Source organism: Acomys minous (assembly GCF_964271855.1).
Source record: "Acomys minous genome assembly, chromosome: 9".
In the NCBI taxonomy this organism is placed as follows: domain Eukaryota; kingdom Metazoa; phylum Chordata; class Mammalia; order Rodentia; family Muridae; genus Acomys; species Acomys minous.
The window spans coordinates 1046408-1067883 of NC_140490.1; the positions used below are offsets into that span (position 1 = coordinate 1046408).

Sequence of the window (21476 nt, forward strand, 5' to 3'; positions counted from 1 at the left end):
AAGTTATCCTCTGACCTGCACAAGCGTACCATGGTATAGCCTGAATTTAACACACACGAACACAAATCTTTAAAAACAACAAGACTTTTGGATTTCATATATGAAGATTTAATTAGGTGAAATTTATTCAAAAATTTAAAACCCAGACACAAATTATTTGTCAAGATTAGAAAGTGGAAATAAGATGGTTCACACACCATGGTTGACAACATAGCTTTGTGAAATACTACACTCTGTATATTCAAGTATATATAGTTCATATGTGGCTCATACAAAACGTATCCAACTTTAGCAAAGCCAGCATAATTTAAATTAACTTCCTTGAGTTTTATACCATGACTCCTATGTCTGAAAGCTTAGATTTGATTTATAGCTATGGCAAAAATATCTTTATTTCCTGAAAATGTAATCAGCTTTCCAAATAAGGCCAACATCGATTTATACAGATCTTATGAAAGGCAGGAACAAATTGCAATCTTCAAATTATTCTGTTATTTCCATTGTCAGATCAAGCCAGGAAGCCTGTTACAGATGAGTGAATTTGATTTTGTATGCTTCACAACGGGGCTATTTGAAAACGTATCATTCTCAGTTAGTACTGAATAGCTCCTCAGCAATTTTTTTTTTTCATCTATGATCCTAGGGACACCTCTTACTGAATGAGCCTTCAGGCTCTCACTATGTAACCCTGGCCTGGAACTCAGAGATCCACCTGCCTCTGCCTCCCAAGTGCTGGGACTAAAGGCCTGTGACACCACACCTGGTTAAATAGGCTATTTTAACCATTGTTTCATCCCCAGGATTGTCTTATAATCAAGTAAGTATTCTGTGAAATTTGCCTGCCAAAATAAAAATATAGTTGCCTATTGAATTCTGATTATAGTTGAAAGTGACAAACACTTTTAATGAAAAGAGGGTAAGAGATCTCAAAGCCTCTGCTTCGCAGGAAAGGAGTGCTCTATTACATGATCTATAAAACGATCCAAACCCCGGAGACAGGAAGTTGAAAATTTGATTTATCCTAATGGCTTTAGCTCATGAATAACTAATAAAGGCTTATGTGTTTTTCTTATAAAAAGATGATGAGTCTTCTTTGCACATGTTTTGTGTTTTAAAGGATTTCTAATTACTAAGACATTCTTTATCTTATTTATAATGTCAAAACTTTAAGTGGAAGCCATTCTTTGGCCAGAGTTAGCCATGAGCGGAAAGTCAGCAAAGAATACAGGGTTCTTCAAATCAATAAACCTACCCACAGGCTGACTAAAAGCTTCCTTTAATGTTCCTATTAGCTCCCCTTTAAATTAACATTCCCTCCATCAATTATTTAGGCCAATGACATGGTTATGTATCAGGAAGATCACATATAACTCTTCACAGAAAAACACCCAAGAGCAAGCTATGGTGGTGCACGCCTTTAATCCCAGCACTCGGGAGGCAGAGGCAGGTGAATCCCAGTGAGTTCCAAGCCAGCCTGGTCTACATAGTGAGTCCAGGACAGCCAGGGATACACACAGAGAAACCCTATCTCAAAAAAACAAACAACAACAACAAAAAAAACAAAAAACAAAAACCCAACCAAAAAAAAACAACCAAACCAAACCAAACCAAACAAAAAAAATGAACCAAACAAAAACAAACCAACAAAAAAACTAAATGCATATTTCAGGAATCATAGCAGGACTCAAATGCACGTTTAACAAAGAGCAGAAGGGCCTGTCCTAGAGCCTCAGGAGAAATGGAAAAGCCAAGCTCATTTCCTGGCTGTGCAGGATGACTGCTAAGCTGTCAGGGTCTGGTCCAGATGAGCTATCAGCGACCAAGCAGTTCCCTTTCACTGGCTTTCCCCCCCCCTTGAGGTAATGCCTAATTTCTTAATATTTTATCTTGTTTCTTTTAGCTCCATCCTCTCTCACAAAAAAACTTTACACATTTCCACCATACCAACTGCTTTTCTTTCTTTCTTTCTTTCTTTTTTCTTTACTGTTTTTGTTTTGAGACAGGGTCTCACTACATAACCCTGGCTGGCCTGGAGCTCACCATGTAGACCAGGCTGTCGTTCACTATGAGATAGCTTCCTGCCTTTGTCTCCCAAGTGCTAGGATTAAAGCCGTGTGCATCAAGCCCTGCACTGGACACTTTTTCAACTGGAATTGAAGTATTCAAATATTCCAAAATTCAACTTAAAAGTTATTACATTTCTATTAATTTGGATTTCCTTGCATATTTCCTAAAATTTATTTATGCTATTTTAGCATAAATTTCATTTTAATGATTTAGCTCTAAATTCCAATTCCCTAATTTTTTGTCACTTTTTTCTCTTGCCTTCACAATAAATAATTCTCTTCCCAAGACTTTGTATATATCTACTTTCCAAGTTTCTTCTCACTGTAAATACCAAAGGAAAGATACAAAGCGTTTTAGAGTAAACAAGCCTCTCTCTTGCCTTATGTAATGCACACTTAAAAGCTACACATATGGCAGTATTTTTGAAAACATTAACAGTTGTTAATATCTTGAAATTGAAAAGAATAAAAAAGCCAGAGAAAATATATCATAAGCAGTCTGAAGTATATTAAAAGCTACTGATCTTGATTTGCATACAAACACTAGTTTTACCACTATAAAAGACAAGATATTTCATTTTTGTTTAGAAAACTGCCCTTTAACAGATAAGCTAGTCATCCCTTAGTTCAGTACTGATAAAAAGTTACTTTTAAAAGAAAAATATTAAAAATAATTGTTTCACAGAAACAGAAGGTCTTATCAAATTCTGATAAAAAGCTATAATTTTAAGTTGAGTCCTAACAAACTGTACTTTCTTTCACCAAAGATGGAGACTTAGGAGTGTCACACTGGTTAATACGACAGCAGCAACTACAAGTGCTGCAACAAAGATGAGGTAGCCGGAGGCTGTCGCCTCTCAGGGGAGGGCGGCATCGCCTTCAGAAGGCGTATTCAGTCATCCTGACAGTGGTGCTCTCAGCCTGAGCCTCACTGCAACTGTGAGAGGCACGTCTTGAGTGGCTGCCTCTATAAAGACGATCTTTAGACCACTGAGAAAAAAATTCTAGGAGATGGTAACAGATTTTTCCTGTTTTAATCTTGTAATTGTTGAAAACTTTAAAGTTATTAGGTTTTTTTTTGGGGGGGGGAGGGTGGAGGCTCTCACTGTGTTATTCCGGAACTCATGGTAATCTGCCTCAGTCTCCCCAAACCTGGGAATACAGGCATGAACTGCTGTGCTCAGTAAAAGCTATTGCTGAAGACTGTTTCTTCACCTCAACAGCCCCTCAAGACTGAACAAGAGTCAAGGATTTTTTTTTTTTTAAGTTTTTGAGACAAATTCTCACCACACAGCTCTGACTGGCTGGGATCATAGGCACGCACCACTATGCCAGTAAGGAATATTTGTTCTAACTCAGAAACTTATGAGCCAGTGTTCTTTCTTTCTTTCTTCCTTTTTTCAGTCCCCCCCCCCCAGCCCCCAAGACAGGGTTTCTCTGTGTAGCCCTGGCTGTCCTGGACTCACTTTTTTTTTTTTTTTTTTTTTTTGGTTTTTCGAGACAGGGTTTCTCTGTGTAGCCTTGGCCATCCTGGACTCACTTTGTAGACCAGGCTGGCCTCGAACTCACAGCGATCCGCCTGCCTCTGCCTCCCGAGTGCTGGGATTAAAGGCGTGCGCCACCACGCCCGGCTCCTAGACTCACTTTTTAGACCAGGCTGGCCTCGAACTCACAGAGATACCCCTGCCTACTGGGATTACAGGTCTACTCCACCTCAATTGGCTCAATCAACGTTCTTTCGATCCAGGTTGAAGAAAGTTTTCTAATACAGGTGAACTAACATCAAGAGATCAATTATCAAAACAAAAGAAAGAAAAAAAGGAAGGGGGGGAGAGAGACGGAGGAGGGGGAAGGGTAGGGCAGGCGAGCAGGTGGGTGGTGGTGGTGGTGGTGGTGGTGAGACAGGGAAATACATTACTACCCAGGCATGGTGCATGGTGTCAGACATCTTTAATCCAGCAGTTGGGAGGATCTCTGAGTTCAATAACAGCCTGGAGTATTCAGCAAGCTACAAGACAGCCCAGAATTACACAGAGAGACCCTGTTTAAAAAAACCATAGCTGACCAACTAAACAACAACCAAGCCAAACCAAATAGCAACAGCAATGACAACAGGAGGAAGGAAAGGAGGGAAGGAAAGAAAAAAGAAAGAAATCCATTACTAGCTCTTTATGGTGCTCCAAACCTGTCATCCTAAAACTCAGGCTGAAGGATCTCAAATTTGAGGTCAGCCTAGGCTACATGGAGGGACACTGTCAGACACAGGGGGAAAAACACACAAAAAAACCAAACCTACAAGATTTAAAAGGGGCCGATAGCTCACTACAAAGAAAACTGGGCACTCTGTTAAGGTCAGTCACTGGAGAGAGAAATCAGGTACCACTTGGCTTGTCTGGTTACTCTGAGCCAGAGATGCTTCTAAAATGCGGTGCTGCCCTTAAGATAGTAAATGTGAAGTGCTGTTTTGCTCCACTGTCCAGGATGTTATGCTGGAGCTATTGTCATGCCTTCTCTTTTCTGAAGCCATATAAAGCATATATTAGTTCTGAAGACAGAAATAACACTTAGGATGTGAACACCAAAAGCAGTGCTATGCTTCCTAACCACTGAGCTGTATTTTTGTTTGAATCTTTAAGTTCAATTTAAAAAATGAGACCGGTGGATACAGGAGCTGTTTAAAAACTGCATATTCCCGTGGTTGCGCACGCCTTTATTCCTAGCGCTTGGGAGGCAAAGGCAGGTGGATCGCTGTGAGTTCAAGGCCATCCTGGTCTACAAAGCAAATTCAGGACAGCCAAGGCTACATAGAGAAACCCTGTCTCAAAAAAACCAAAAAACCAAAACCCAACTGTATATTTCCCCTGAGAACTGGAGTCCCTAGAAAAGAGCTAAGGAGAGATGTAACAGTCATCAATCAATAGAGAAGAACTCTAGCTGCCTTAGCAGCTACAAGCTTCTAACACTGCTATTTTGTTTTGTAAAGCTTCCGGTAGGAGAGGGACCCAGGATACGTTACGGTGTCATTGACCTCTTCCAGGCTGAGGGATGCTGTATATGGATTAACTGCCGATCCTGCCATCCTGAAGAACAAATCCACCTCTAGAACAAAACAGCCCTTTTCTTATTGGCCAGATTAATAGACAAACAAACAAACAAATTGTTTTACTTAATATTTAAATGAAAACACACTAAGTTTCATTTTAAACCATTTTGTTGCCTAACATTCCTATCAGCAAATTACAAAGGTCAATTTCAGTACAATGGATGGATTAGAACCCTCATCTTTACTGAACAACCTTACATGAAAAGGGGACAGGTAACGATTTTGCCATATAAGAATACTGATAGCACAGATTAGCAAAATATTTTATACGTAGGAAAGAGCAGAAGATTATTTTAAAAAAAATACAGACTATTCAAATGTATTTGCAATATCTTGAAATTTCAAATATGCCTGGACCATATGTAAATTAAAGGAAAAAGTATAGAATTTACATGGTAAAAACAAAAACCAAATTCCTGCTTAAAAATATATAACAAGTGTATCATAAGAAAAATAAACTGATCTGGAATTAAAATTTAGGGCAGAGTTTTATTTTGGATTCCAACTGCCTTTGTACAAAACTTCAAAGAGCATAAGAAAAATAAAATATTAAGTGAAAATATGTCTGCGAGTCCACATTGCTAACCCTTCCCCGTCACTGCTGCTCTGGCGCATCAGCCCTGAGTCCCCTCACTTTGGATTTATAATGGTACTCCTTCAGATACGATTTCATGGGAGACGGAACTGGAAGGGCCTCGATGCCGTCGTAGGTTGTACAATTACAAATAACTGTTCTGCAGATGTGCTGCAAGGAAAAGGGGAAAGTCCGGATCAACGGAGTGGATAAAAGTGGTTCAAAGAACATACAGGCACTTGGGTCCTTATAATGCTCTAGGAGCCCAGTAATGTCAGGAGAATGGAAGACACAAGGATCGTGGGCATCAAAGCTGAAGTTGTGGTTCCACTGCTCAATTCTCGCATGAAGAGAGCGACTATAGCGCCTAAAGCTAACGGAGAACAAATAGTCCTCCTGTGCTGAGTCGCGAAGTAAAAAGGTGCCCTCTGGCTTCCCTTCCAGCAGAGCCTCGGCAGCGTATTTATCCATCACGCCCCAGTAGCACGGGTTGTTACTGAGCTGGAGGAGGTCTGGAACCAGGCAGTGGACGTAATCAATCTGCGTGTGGAACCTGGGGGGCGCCTCCAACTGCAGGGCATCGGCATCCACTGCCCACCTGGGCTTGTTTCTTTTTCTGGAGCTTGCACACAGTGTGATGATTTCATCCTCTGAGTCCATGTCACTGTCCTCCATGCTGCTACTTGTGGCCAGGTTCATCACAGAGCCAGTTGTGTGACCACCTGCACACGATGCACTGTTGGGAGTGAGGACACAAGGCTGCACGCTGGTATGTGAGAAACAGGGTGTGTCTTCGTCCATGTTTCTTCGTTTTACCTGAGCATCCCTCAGTGCACTCTCAGAGGAGTCTGTGCTCTCCCAGTCATCTGCATTAGGACTTATGGGAACAGTATGTCGTTTAATAAAATGCCACCTAAAGGCTAAGTCTGAGCGGGGCGGGAAGGGGCACTTCTCTAACATGAGCTCACTGATGTGCATTTTCCTTTTAGAAGGAAGCCCTGAAGAGTGCCGACTACTGCAGTTCTTTAATGGAAAACACTGCCCCACGGCATCTTGCAGCTTCTGTTTAAGGGATCGGCCTAAAAATCTATGGCCACAGGAATGACCTAAGTCCAGCTCGATGGATGAACAGCTGAGCTTCCTTTCCTGGCTCCTCAGAGGGATCTCAGCTTTCTCAATAGTACCGACCGTTTCAGACTCAGAACAACTGTCACTCTTTCTGGACCAGGATAACTTCTTTCCACTCCAAACATAACCATCTTTTCTGTCAGCACTTCTACTTCGACTTGTTTTAGGTCGCACATCTACATTTTTACTATTGCTTTCAGCCATTTTAAACAAATTATTTACAAATCCCAGTGTTATAAATACTGTGTTTTCAGCTTCTCCGAGAGGAAGTTTCTTCTGGGGACTTTCTGGATGAATCTAAGAAAAGAAGAAGGGAAGTCATTAGCAACCTATTCACCTAGTGTAGATTATACCGTAAGCCTCACTCGGTCACAAGATGAAAAGCATAACCAGTGCGTGAAATGGATGCTGGCCCTGTGGTAAGGGCCCACAGGACGTTGGCCCAGTGGACGCTGGCCCTGTGGTAAGGGCCCAGGGGAAAGGGCCCAGTGGATGCTGGCCCAGTGGTAAGGGCCCAGGGGAAAGGGCCCAGGGGTCTTGTTCCCACCTTAACATACTCCTCTATTGTATTGGGATAATATTTCCTAGTACCATGCAGGCAAGATAATGGATTCCTTTCTCACAGCTAACTTCAACACGGGTTCTCTCTCAACCATACTACATGTTTGGATAGGAATACCTCCTAGTTCTGCCTATGGTCTTGCAATGTAGCCCTGGCTAACCAGGGATTCCCTCTGTGGCCCGAGCTGGCCTTAAACGTGCAATATTCCTCCCGACCCCCAACTCTATGAGAGAACTGCAGCCACATGTCACTATATCTGATTTTCTTTTTTATTTTTCTCATTTCACAACAGGCCAGTGCATTCTTTTAATTAAATTAATTAATTAATTTATTTATTTATTTTTGTTTTTTTGAGACAGGGTTTCTCTGTGTAGCCTTGACTGTCTCGGATTCACTTTGTAGACCAGGCTGGCCTCGAACTCACAGCAATCTGCCTGCCTCTGCCTCCCTAGTGCTGGGACTAAAGGAGCCACCATGCCCGGCTCCTTTTTGTTTTTGTTTTTTAAAAGGTTTTTCAAGACAGGGTTTTTTTATGTAACACCTTTGGCTTTTCTAGACTCGTTTTATAGACCAGGCTGGCCTCGAACTCACAGCATTCTGCCTGCTTCTGCCTCCCAAGTGCTGAGATTAAAGGCGTGCGCCACCATGCCTGGCTCCGACTTAAATATTTTTAAGTGAAGCAAAAGTTAAGCCGGGAATCGAGGAAAAGGATACTATAATTCCAAATATTTTGCAAACAAAAGCTGAATTTTATATCTTAAAAAATAATTGAGGTGCTAATTATGATTAAGTTTCTTAATTTCAGAACATTAAAAATCTCATCTGGAGAGATGGCTCAGAGGTTAAGGGCACTGACTGCTCCTCCAGAGGTCCTGAGTTCAATTCTCAGCAACTACATAGTGGCTCACAGGCATCTATCATGTGATCTGGTGCCCTCTTCTGGCTGCAGGGGTACATGTAGCCAAAGCACTGTATACATAATAATAAGTAAATAAATCTTTTAAAAAATTCTCAAGACAAGTGATGTGGTTAGAGACTGATATATTTTCAATGTGTAGTACATTAAAAAAAAATCCCTAATTTTACCTCACTTTTCAAGTAACATTATCACTTACCACTGACATTATATTCCACAATATTGTTTTTCCTTAGAATAGAGAGACATGCATTTCCATAGTCAATGAGCCTGCTAAATAGAACATCATCCTAAAAACTTAGAACTCTAGAAGTAATGTGTAGATAGCTCCAGGATCCCTAATATAACACCTGAAAAGCTCAAAAATATCAAGCTGTTAAAGTGTCTGCATGTTGTCGCCAGTGTAAGATTCCACACTTGACCACAAGGTTGGCTGCAGGCAAAATACAGGCACATTAAAAATGCTATGTAAATTACCATAAGGTTATATGAGTAAGATATATGTAAAACATGAATGAAATTTTAGGGTTGGGCTCATTCACAAGACACCTCATTATATATATAAAGATTCCAAAATTTGGGGGAAAAGTTAAAAATACTTCTGGTCCCAGGAATAGCAGACAAGGGAGACTGAACTTACACTGCAGTAACCCTGAGAAGGAAAAGCCCTGCAAAGGACTTCCAGATGGTTCTCAACAACACTGGAGGCTAAAGGCGAGTTTCTGACTTTGAAGGAAAACTAGCCAAAGCATCAAACAGGAGGATAAAAACAAATTGTATATTTATTAGCAATTTTACTTCCTAATGGATTGATGTTCTCCAAAGGTGAGATGGAAAGTCTAAGCTAGAAGACATGCAAGCAGGAGCGGAGCGCTGGGAACTGCCGAGGCCCGACCTGCCAGAACACAGCAGCACGCCAACAGACACACAGGACACCTGGTCAAGGTCAGAGGTCGGGTTTGGGAAGGTCACCAAGAGAACGATAAAGCGCGTTAAAGCAAGATCAGATGACTACTCGGAGGAGTTCACACTCACCCCACCTCCTGAGTGCCGAGGGCTGAACTCAGGCCTCGCTCCTGCTAGGGGCCTCTCTGCCACTGACCGACACCCCGACCTTCTGTCACCGCGTGGCCCAGCGGCATCCACCTCTTAATCCTTCTGCCTCTCAATGCTGAGACTATAGGAAGGGCTCACGTCAGAGTAAGAGGCCCTAACTACACGACTTTGTGAGTTTGTTACATCCATGTATGGTCCAGAGTATCAGGCAGCTGTTACAGTTCTCCAAGTAGAAACAAAGTTTACCTTGAATTTTTTGGTTTCCTAGAAATTAAAATATAAGAAATTGATTATATAGTTGATGATGCTTTCGTAACTCACTGTCATCTGTTAATCTGCCTGATAACAACCGTTGCGGGAAACGTGGGGACCCTAAGATGCTGCAGTCAGGCTTCTAGTCACTCACTTTGTGTGCTGCTACTGTCTGGATGATGAAGGAATACATTTTTTGATTATAGTATTTGAAGTAAAAAAAATTCTTTAAAATACATTGTAGTGAAATATGACTATGAAAATTTTGTTGTGTACCAGGGTTGCAAGTTATCTCAAGACACAGTATTTAAGTTAATTGAGTTTTGGGAGCTGGAGAGATGGCTTAGTGGTTAAGGGCACTGACTAGTCTTCCAGAGAATCAGAATTGGGTGCACCCACATCAGGTGGCACACAACTGCCTGAGCTGCAGCTCCAGGGTGTTCGATGCCCTCTTCTGGCCTCTGTCTCTCTCACGCACATGTACACAAATAAAAATATTTTTAAAATAAGTAAGTTAAACTTTTTTTTTTTGGAGGCAGAGTTTCTCTCTGTAGTCCTGGCTGTCCTGGACCCACTGTGCAGACCAGGCTGGCCTCGAAATCACAGCGATCGGCCTGCCTCTGACTCCTGAGTGCTGGGATTGAATGCATGAGCCACCACGCCTGGCTGTAAATTAAAATTTTAAGTGAAATCAAAATTGAATTTTTTTCTTTCACAAAACAGCAAGTGCTTTAATTTCACTTTTACTGAACTAACATATGACTCTCCAAAGCTACTAAGCAGACAGAATTTTAACAGTTTACTCCATAGCATGGGCAACTTAATAACCACCAGAAAAGCCCTTTGCTGCAGAAAAAGACAGCTGGGTGTTCAGGTCACACTGCAGAAGGGATGCAGAATGTCCCACATGCTGGTATAGGAGGTCGAGGCAGGAGGATCGGAAGCTGAAGCTTAGCTTTGGGGTGCAGAGTGAGTTTGAAGCAGCCAGGGGCAAACATGACACTGTCTCAAACAGTCAAACCAAACAACCAATGTAGCACATTAAAACAGCAGCAGCAACAAAGCCTCTAGCACCTTCCCATTCACAGATGCCGGGCAAGTCTCAGCAGACTTGTGGTGTTTGGGATCACACTTAGTTTTCAAATGTGCTCTTTTAATGAGGTACATCCCTAGCACCCCAAATTCATTTAAAAACCACTTATGTGACAAGGTTAGCCTTGAGCTCACAGTGATCTGCCTGCAACTTTATCACCAATTATGTGCAGTACAAGAGTCACGGCAGGACGTGAGGAGATGCTAACAGCTGTGGAGAAACGCCCCTTCCTTTTCTCTTTCAAAGAAGAGGAAAGAATCATTTGGAAGAAGCTGATTTCGTTCCTGATTCAATATTAATGTTTTATGAAGGGAGCCACAGCCCTGGGGAATCAAAAGTGACATTTGAAAAAAATGCCATTATTTCTTAATGAGCAAGAGGCAAATGTTTAAAAAGCCAGTTTATGTAAGTGTCACTTCAAAAAAGCAAGTTTCACTGGGTGTGGTGGCACACGCCTGTAACCCCAGCACTCAGGGAGGCAGAGGCAGGCGGATCTCAGTGAGTTCGAGGCCAGCCTGGTCTACAAAGCAAGTCTGGGACAGCCACGGGTACACTGAGAAAACCTGTCTCAAAATACAAAACAAAACAAAAACCTCCCCCAAAAAACTACGACCAAAACCAAACAAAACAAAAGCAAGTTTCCAGATTCAGCTGGCATGACAAAGAGGAGAAAAACAATATGCACACACTGATTCCACTAAGAAAAGATTTAACTAGTGTTTTTACTGAGTAACGTTAGGTAGGTAATTTTAACCCAAGAGTTTTACAGAAAATAAAAGTTATTAACGAAAGGGTTAAATATCTTGAAAACTAATTTGCATTCTCTACAATGCTAGATAACAGCGCATATTTTCTATGTGCAGCCGTTACTCACTGAACCACTTATGCCCAGAGTGCTGATATACACTTAAGAGGAGAATTCTAAGTTCTAGTACTAACTGAAAATAAATGTGATGATCTAAAGAGTAATTCAAAACACTAAATAACTCACAAATACATTATTATTACTATAACAATTCAGTCCTGTGACCTTTCCTACAAAATCTGACTCCATATTTACCTGCAACTACCTCCCCAAAGCATCAGATCATAGCTTGATATTTAAGTTGGATGCTGAATAAACATTTATGGTTCACAAGTAGAGTTTGTTGGACAGCAGACAACAGAGGAATTCCTTGGAATATTACATCAAAAATAAAGAAAGAAAGAAGAAAGAAAACAGGTTGTACATGAAAAAAATGTTTGAGATGAAAAAAAGATTTTCATTCTCTAGTTTTCCCCCAGTAACTTTTTTTAAATTTCTAGCAAAAAATTAAATTTAAATCTATTTTCTACTACGTAGTTAAAGTGTACCCTTTAAAGATTTAGCAAAGGCTCACAAGGATGAACTGGATGATAATTTAAAAAAGAAAAGAACAAAATCCAAAAGAAACAAAAAACATTAGTTTTACTTACTCCCCTTTGCCCTTTTCCCCATTTCTTTACTTTCTTTTCCAAGCACAGCTTGGTCATTCCAGACTCCAGGAAACAAGTTCTAAAATTCTGTGTATGAGGAAGTTTCAGTGCTTATCATACTGCATGGGGACAACTGTTAAGAGTAATGTGTATTTAAAAATATGTTAGGCCGGGCGTGGTGGCGCACGCCTTTAATCCCAGCACTCAGGAGGCAGAGGCAGGCAGATTGCTGTGAGTTTGAGGCCAGCCTGGTCTACAAAGCGAGTCCAGGACAACCAAGGTTATACAGAGAGACCTGGTCTTGAAAAACCAAAAAGAGAGAGGGGCGGGGGGGAAAAAAAACCAAGATAGACTTTTACATTTTCTTACTACAAAAAAGTTAGGTAACTTCTGAATGAATCCTTATGTATACATCCATCAAAATTACATTGTATTCTATACATATATAAAATTACTACTTGTCAAAATAAAATAATTTGACACAAATACTTATTCTGGGGAGAAAAAAGGTGGGCCCCTTCGTTAAGTAAGTTTGAGAAGTGTGCCCCGGAAGACGACCAAGCACACTAACAAAGTTTTTCAGAGACTCTTCAGTAAAGAAATCTGCTTAATGTAGATTGCTGTATTTACCACAAATCCCTCTTATAGATCAGAATTTGAGAAACATTAAAATGAACGTACTTTCCATGAGCTTATGAACTAAAGATAAAGAGCTGCACTAAGCATTTATCAACTGAAGTAGCTACTCTAGAACAGGGGCAAGCAGAAACTAATGGCTGGAAGTGTATGTGACGTAGCCAAGCCCAGCGAACACAGTTTAGTAACCTGAGTGTGACACACCCTCCTCTTCTAGTGATGCGCTGGGCAGCTTAGGCTCCTCTGCAGGGACTATGAAATGCCCCTCTGAACAATGCACTAGCAAGCTGCTTGCGGCACAGGACCCACCGACGTCAAGTTATTCCTGCGCCCTTCTCCAATCGACAATGAGCAGGTTGCTCGTCCCACAAGGACCAAGGGACAGTTTCTATTCTAATGTATTCCCAGTGCAACTTTGTCCTGATCTGGTGTAAACTGACTTTAGGTTCAAGTGCAATAGAGCAAAACTGTGTCAAGTTGATTTTTAGAGACTCCCCTTTTCCTATCTTATGCCTATGCATATTTGGATGTGCACCTGATTAAGGTCAGATGCACTGTGAAACAAAACATGTATAGCAGAAAAATGGATATATGAACTCATCTATTAGTTGCCTTGCTACTTTTGCAAATCTGTGTGAGCTTTCATTTCAATACTTTGAATAAGAGGCCAAGAATATAGAAACACTCCATCTTCGCCCTCAGCCCTAAACCTAGCTTCCTCAAAACGGAAGGAAGAGCAACAGAATCTTAGGAAACAGGACATGCAAGTTATGTTATTAAAACACTTTATGGAATAAATTAAGTGGATGTGTTTTCCTCCTAATTTGCAACTTTAATTACAAAATAGTATGTACTCACTACCATATAGACTTCAAATAAGTTTCAGAAAAGAAAGGCGGCACAGAGCGCTGGGGAGAACTTGAAGAGCACGCGCGAGGCTCTGGGCTCAGTCCCCACACCACAAAACACCACAGCATGTAGCTTCAGTTAAGCTGCTTTTCTCATTTGTAAAATCAGGACACATTTTTGCAGTCTTAATTAAAATGTATGAGCTGTGCATGGTGGCCCATGCCTTTAATCCCAGCACTCTCGAGGCAGAGGCAGGAGTTTAAGGCCAGCCTGGTCTACAAAGCTTGTGAGTCCAGGACAGCCAAGGCTACACAGAGAAACCCTGTCTCGAAAAACCAAAGGGGGGGGGGGGGAATAAACCAAAAATAAATCAAGAAAGAAAGTATCAAAACATCATTCATTGAGATTAACAAAAATAAATATTACTGAGGACTTTTCTAAAAATGAGGTGAACACGTGGCAGAATTAAAAAAAAAAAAGGAAGGAGAGGCAGAATGGCTATATATTTAAGGCTAGAAATTGAACAAAATGTATCATAAAAGTCTGAACATACACTAGGCATAGAAGTACATGAAGTCCCAGCACCTGGGAGGCAGGTGTGGAAGCATCAGGAGCTCATGCCAGCTGAGCTACACCAGAGCCTGACTCAACAAAACAAAACAAAAACTCTGAAACTGAAAGCGCTCCAGTATTTCTAAAATACCATAAAGCACAAAGCACTTTATTCTTTGGTTAACTGTGTTCCTTTAAACAAGCTTTATGCTCATTTTAGGATTTACCTATGAGACTGAGTACAGGTATGTGAGTCTCCTGTGTGCAGGAAACCCACAAGTCAGAGAAAGGGTTCAGATCTCCTGGACTAGTGAGCCATTAGATGTGGGTGTTGGGACTTGAACTCTGGCTTTCTAAAACAACAGCAAGTGTTCTTAGCTGATGAGCCATCTCTCCAGCCTCAAGCTTTAAAGTTTTAGATTCCTTAAAATTATTGAGTAAATAGGTTGGAGAGATGGCTCAGAGGTCATGAGTTCAATTCCCAGCAACCACACTGTGGCTCATAACCATTTGTAAGGGGTCTGATGACTTTTTCTGGTATGCAGGTGTACATGCAGATAGAGTACTTATAAAATAAGTGAATAAATCTTTTTTTTTATTGAGTAAAAATAAAGCTTTTAGTGACCAACTTTTAGTTTGCTTTAATTTTATGTGTATGGATATTTTGTTTGCATATCCTGTCCTGGAATTGAACCAGATCCTCTAGAAAAACAATCAGTTTTCTTAACCTCTGAGCCCTCTCTCTAGGCCTGTCTGTCCCCTCAAATTATAGTTCCTTACACGCTAACTTAATCAAGATTTAAACAGATATACTAGGTAAGATGTCCTCCCCCCTGCCCTGCCGTAAGGGTGGTGGTGGCAGAGTTTTTCTACATGGCCCCGACTATCCTGGAATTCACTATGTAGACCACACTGGCTCAACTAAAAGACAGCCACCTGTGTCTGCCTCCTGAGTGCCAGAATTAAAGGTGTGGGTCAGCATGGCAGGCTTTTTCTTTTTTTAAAGAAAAAAGCTATAGATTTTTAAAAACTACTTTATAATAATTATATATGATTACATTTAAGGGAGGTAACACATTTCATCAAAATACTAGTAAAATGTGAATCTAGATTTAAATCTTTTAAAGTTTTAATTTTAAAAGCTATGTGTGGAGCCAGGCACATTGCATATGCCTGTAACCTCAGCACTCGGGAGGCAGAGGCAGGCAGATCTCTGAGTTCAAGGCCAGTCTGGTCTACAAAAGGACAGCCAAGGCTATACAGAGAAACCCTGTCTCTAAACAAAACAAAACACAAACAACGATGTGGCAGCACAAACTTATTAATACCAGGACTTAGGAGGTGTGAACTAGAATACGCAGTTTGAGACCAGCGTGGACTCGGGCGGCGGATCTGACTCACGGAAGAGCGTGACCCAGAGGCAGAACAGCAGCTCTGGATGAGGGAAAGAGCTGGCGCCTGACGCTGCGCAGCACGTGGCTTTGGGGCATCAGAACATTTCTGAGTCTTAGTATTTCCACCTCTAAAACCCTGACTATTGCCAGGTGTGGTGGAGCAGGCCTTTAATCCTAGCACTTGGGAAGTGGGGGCAAGCTCAGCTCTGTGAGTCCTGGCCAGCCTGAGCCACACGTGACACTGTTTCAACAAAACCACTGAATGTGGTTAGGGAGCTTCCCAGGCCCCAAGGGCGATCGACACTACTATTCCGCTAAAGGGGCATAGTGACAAACTCTTCTGACCTCTTACCTCTGTACCAGGAGATCAGCACAGCTCTCAGCCCTATTCAGGCGAGTTTCTTTGCAGTGAATGGTGGCTAACAAAGACTTTCCTGATTGATCAAAGTGTAGAGGTAAGTGTCAACAGTGTTCAGCCACCAACAGGACACTCACATCACACACATGCCAAAACTGAGGGGCCACTGAGGAAGGTGAAGAGAGAGATCGTGAGAGCTGGAGGGGAACAGGAGTGAAAGGCAGACATTGCTTCAGGCAGGAGTGCAGCAGCGCACGCAGGCCAGCCAGCCACCACCCCAGCACGGAGCGGGAGGGACCTTTGCGACCCCATCCTCAACCGGGAGACCACTGACAGCCATGGCTTCCGAGGGAGGAAGAGTCAGGCTTCTTTATGGCTGAGGCAGCCATGTCCCAGTGGATGGCTCTCCCTTGTAAGTATATGGGCAGCACAAGGTAAGTTACTAAGCAGAGTAGAGGACACAAAGATGAAAGAGGGGCGGAGGTAGGGGTGGATCTGGGAGGAGTCATGGGGAACAGTGAGGTGGTGATAAACGTGATCAAATTGCAATGTGTGAAACCCTCGAAGAATAAAATTATGTTAAAAAGCTGATAACATCTGTCTTGCTTTGTTAAAAGTCAATCTAGTTCTGCCAATGTAATAAAAGAATCAAATAGCAGATGTTTTCAGGTAGAGGAACTAGGTGGCTAAGAGCAGAGGGATTTTTACTACATCTCTTTCATACCTCATTGGATTTATATGAGTATTATTTATTCCCCAGAATAAACGTTATTAGTGCTCATTCATAATATATTAAGAGATATTAAAAAAAAATCAATGTTCCTTTTTTCTGTCCTTAGTTCTCCTCAACTATCATTACCCTCTCTTTTAGCCTCATCTTCCACAGTGATGATGATTTTTACACCAAGTATATATTCTATCAAAAAGACATTTTTAGGGGCTGGAGAGATGGCTCAGAGGTTAAGAGTACTGTCTGTTCTTCCAAAGGTCCTGAGTTCAATTCCCAGCAACTACATGGTGGCTCACAACCATCTATAATGAGATCTAGTGCCCTCTTCTGGCGTGCAGGCACACATGTGGACAGAATACTGTATAAATAAATAAATCTTTAAGAAAAAGAAGAAGAAAAAGAAGAAGAAGAAGAAGAAGAAGAAGAAGAAGAAGAAGAAGAAGAAGAAGACGACATTTTAGGAGATGGACTGAATGGCGGAATAATTATGAATAGTTGCTGTCCTTGCAAAGAATCCCAATTCAGCTCCCAGAATTCACATTTTGCAGCTCACAATTGCCTGTGACTCTCCAGGGGATTTGATGCCCTTTTCTGGCCTCTGCAGACACTGCACTCACAGAGACCCCTACCACACATTTTTATAGTTAAAAATAAATTTTGTAGCTGGGTGATAGTGGTGCACACACGCCTTTAATCCCAGCACTCGGGAGGCAGAGGCAGGTGGATCGCTGTGAGTTCGAGGCCAGCCTGGTCTAGTTAGTCCAGGACAGTCAAGGCTATATAGAGAAACCCTATCTCAAAAAAAAAAAATTGTTTTGTTTTTTGAGACAGAGTTTCTTGGTGTAATAGAGACTTGGCTGTTCTGGACTTGCTTTGTAGACTAGGCTGGCCTCGAACTCACAAAGATCTACCTGCTTCTGCCTCCTGAGTGTGGGGATTAAAGGTATGTGCTACCATGCCCACCTAAAAATAAAATCTTAAAAAACAAAACAAAAACCTCTTCTGTAAGCAAAACTGTTATAGTCTCATATAACTGTGTAAGAGCATATGACATTGCTTATATATAATATTATCTTAGGTAGAATACCAATATATCTATGTTTTTTTCAACCTACTGTCTTTGAGACCAACAGTATTTGTGGCCCTCAGGGTATTAAAGTGGTCACAGCAGGGCAAACTTAACTTCACTGAAACTGAATCTCCAGTCTTGGCATTGTTTTCAGTTATTCATTCAGATACCAACTCCAATAATAAATAATTCATTTGGGAAATTTTCATGCCCATATCAGACTTACAGGCAGACTGATTTTTTTTTAAAGTTAAGTTATTTTAGTTAACCTGACAATTTTGCAATGCAGTTCTTTAGTTGTCATCCTGTACACACTGCTTAAAATCTGTTGCCCTCAACGTGGTCATGGACTTGCTGAAGGCAGCACTCACAGTTTTGGAGGCATTTGGCATTTGAAATCCCCACTTTAAACAAAACCACTAAATACCTACAGTGTCCAGCTAGCAGCAAGAGGCCCTGACAGTGTTAGATCTCCGTGAGCATCTTCTATAGACTTGGAACATCTGATGGAACTAAGTATCACTGCTGTTTTAGAGGTGAGAAATCTGACATTCAGGAAAGTAAAGAGACGAGCTCACACTCAAGGTCATACAGTAGGTTAGGGCGAAGAGTAAAAACTAGTACTGTCCAATCTGAATAAGGCTGGATTACTGAGGCAGGCCTGCTCACACCACTAAGGGTTTTAAAACCAAATAGTATCACAGATACAATGTCCAAAGTATTTCCAGCTGTAACTCTTGTTCCAATTTGCAGGCTTCTTTTCTTTTCTGGTTTTTCTAGACAGGGTTAAAGGCTGGGATTAAAGGCGTGCTCCACCACAATCGGCTCTAGTTTGCAGGTTTCTGAATATTTGCTCTTCTAAAAAACATTACTTTTAAATCCCTTTAGGATATATTCAATATATTAATGAGTACCAAGCTCAACTTGAATATCATACTATACCTAATAATTTTTATTGCCCACTTACTTGGGCAAAAGAATTATAAACTGGATCATCTAAAAACTGAATAATTTCAAAATAAAACTGTTACTCAGAAACCATCATCTCATGTATGTTCATTCTTATGGGAAATTAGCAGTAGGACATTTTAAAACGAATCTCAAGCCGGGCATGGTGGCACACGCTTTTAATCCCAAACACTTGGGAGGCAAGCTGATCTCTGTGAGTTCAAGGCCAGCCTGGTCTACAAAGTGAGCCCAGCACAGCCAGGGGCCAGGGTTATTATACAGAGAAACCCTGTCTCAGGGGGAAAAAAAAGAAAAGAAAAGATAAGAAAAGAAAAATCTCAGGTTCTATTTGAGCACCTCCTCTTTTTGTTTGTTTTTTGTTCTCAAAGGCAGGGCTTTTCTGTGTAGCCTTACCTGTCCTTGGAGACCCACGTCCCTGAGTGCGGGGACTAGAGGCCCGTGCCACCACGCCTGGCTGAGCACCTTCTCTTCCTTTTTATTCACATACAAATCTGTGTGTCTATCTGGAACCCTAGCTCTTATAATGCCTCCCAAAATGCCACTCTAGCAAGAACATCACTGCTCGGGTAATGACTAAACTTGCAACTTTAAAAAATGAATCTAGACTTAAGAACAGGGAAATCTACATCCACCAAAAAAAGAAAAAAAAGAAAAAAAGTCTCAACAATGATAAGAATAAGTCTGACCGAAACGGTACAGTGGGTACCACAAAAACTCCGAGAGATTCCCTAAGATAAATATTAACGAAAAAAAAATTTTTTTTCAATAGAGACCAATTTACTAATACGGAGAACGTGAAGAAACAAGAGAAGCATAAACTTGACTGGCCGAGGCCTGACTTAGCACAGGATGTGTTACGGACTGCAAGGATGAAAAGAAGCACTGAACAATACAAATTAGAAGAATTTTTCCTTTAGATCTGAATGCACTTTAGCAAACTTCGGGTGGGAACTAAATAGGAAACTCGAGTTAACTCTCTTACGCATCATCTAACCAGAGCGGCAAAAAACAAAAAAACGAAAAAATTAATTTATCCTTTCTCACTACAGAAATGACCAAGTGAGGGCACTAAGGATGTCAAGAATAAAGGCTTGACAAGGTCCGTCTCTAACCCGGCCCGGGGGAGCTCGATCGGCTGCCCGGAAGGAGAGCCCGAAAGCCCTCGCGGCCACCCTTCCCGGTCTCACCTCTCTGCGCGCGGCTTGACTGGAGCCGTCGGGGCGAGCGCCGCCATCACCACCGCCAGGCGCGGAAGGGAGGCGCCGGCCACTCCCGCTCGGCGTGCAGCTCCCGCAAGGCGGAGGCCTCTCCGTCAACCCCCGCCCCCGCCCCGCGGTCGGCCCAGTGTCCGACTCGCCGCCGTCTCCGCCTGCTCTCCGGGGAGCGCCACCACTTCCGGGTTCGGCTCCCACCTTTTCTTTCAGAACGCTCCCCGGCCGCGGGCTCTGGGCGGCGGCGCGCCTCTGACGTCACCACCCGGCGACACCCGATCGGCGGCGGGCCGCGCATGCGCACGAGGCGAGCGCGCCGGAGCGCGGGAAAGCGGCTCCGCGAGGGGACCTGCGGCTGCCCTCAGACGCCCGGGCTGCTCCGTGTTCGCGTTGGCCGAGCCTGCGGAGGGAGAGGCTCGTCATCTCCCCCGACGCGTGTGACATACCCTCCGCCGCACCGTGCCGTTGCCCCTCGGGTGAGGGAAACAGGACTGCGCAGGGCGCAGAGGACGACCCCCCTCCTGAAAAAGAGGGTTCAGGCAGGGAAAGGGAAAGATGCCGGCCGTACAGAAGCCCATGAGGTACGGACATACGGAAGGACACACCGAGGTCTGCTTTGATGACTCTGGAAGGTGAGCGCCTTTGGAAATAAAGGGGGGCGACTCAGGGCGTTCTCTGCGCAAAGCGTCAGCGGAGGCGGAGAGGGGAGGGGGGAACAGATACGGCGGTTTTCCTGAGACTGTTTGCTTGGAATTGTCGTGGTAAATCTAGGATTATCAGGGAAGTTAAAATCCTTTCCCCGGAGGAGCGCCTTCTCGCCACTCACATTTTCGTTCGGCGTCTTGAGCTCGCTCACTGCACACTGCATGACAAATACCTCACTCTGTCGAGAATAGCAGCCTCTTTTGGCTTTAGTGAGGCTGTTTCTCTTTCCCCCCTTCTCTTTCCTCCCCTCTGCTTTTTAACTTGATGACTTCGAGCCGCCATTCTTCTGTTTTATTACTAAGCTGTTATTTTACTAGGACTATTTCCTGCCCTTTAAAAAAAAGAACAATGCATATTTATTTTGTTTATGGCTATATGTGTGTGTGTCTGAGTATATTTGAGCTGCGTGTGGGTGCTGGGAGCCGAACCCGGGTCTTCTGAAAGAACACCTAAGTGTTCAGAGGCCTGAGCCAACACTCCATCTCCTGTACGTCTCGTTTGTTTATCTTTTTAAATGCCATTCCTGTGTGGCTTCCAGTGCCACACCTCTCTGTTCATTGCTCCGTGAGAAAAGGTATTTATGGGATGGGAGAGATGTCTCAGCCGTTAAAGGCTAGGCTCACAACCAAAACAAACAAACAAACAAACTTGTAATTCTACTTTCCTGGGGAGCTAAAGATAACGACAACAAGCCATGACCATTTTCTTTATTGAAGTTAAGGTCTTTTTGGATTAATAGGCATCTGGCACAAATAAAAAACAAAAAAAAAAATGTATATTTAGGAGTAACCAGAACTA

At 42.4% G+C, this 21476-nt stretch overlaps 2 protein-coding genes across 2 annotated transcripts in view; one reads left to right on the top strand and one right to left on the bottom strand.

Moving 5' to 3' along the window:
* Positions 1 to 85: 85 nt before the first annotated feature.
* SOCS4 (suppressor of cytokine signaling 4) lies at positions 86 to 20201 on the bottom strand. The gene is made up of 2 exons (XM_084796633.1): positions 19950 to 20201; positions 86 to 7168 (listed from the first exon to the last, which is right to left on the bottom strand). Exon 2 carries the CDS (start codon positions 7073 to 7075, stop codon positions 5765 to 5767), a length of 1311 nt encoding a protein of 436 aa, XP_084652759.1. The 5' UTR covers positions 7076 to 7168; positions 19950 to 20201; the 3' UTR covers positions 86 to 5764.
* Positions 20202 to 20310: 109 nt separating this feature from the next.
* The window catches only part of WDHD1 (WD repeat and HMG-box DNA binding protein 1), a 41795-nt gene continuing 40629 nt past the window's right edge, over positions 20311 to 21476 (top strand). The window contains exon 1 of the mRNA XM_084796616.1: positions 20311 to 20605. Within this exon, the coding sequence (XP_084652742.1) occupies positions 20529 to 20605 (77 nt within the window). The 5' untranslated portion in view covers positions 20311 to 20528. The remainder of the gene's footprint in view (positions 20606 to 21476) is intronic.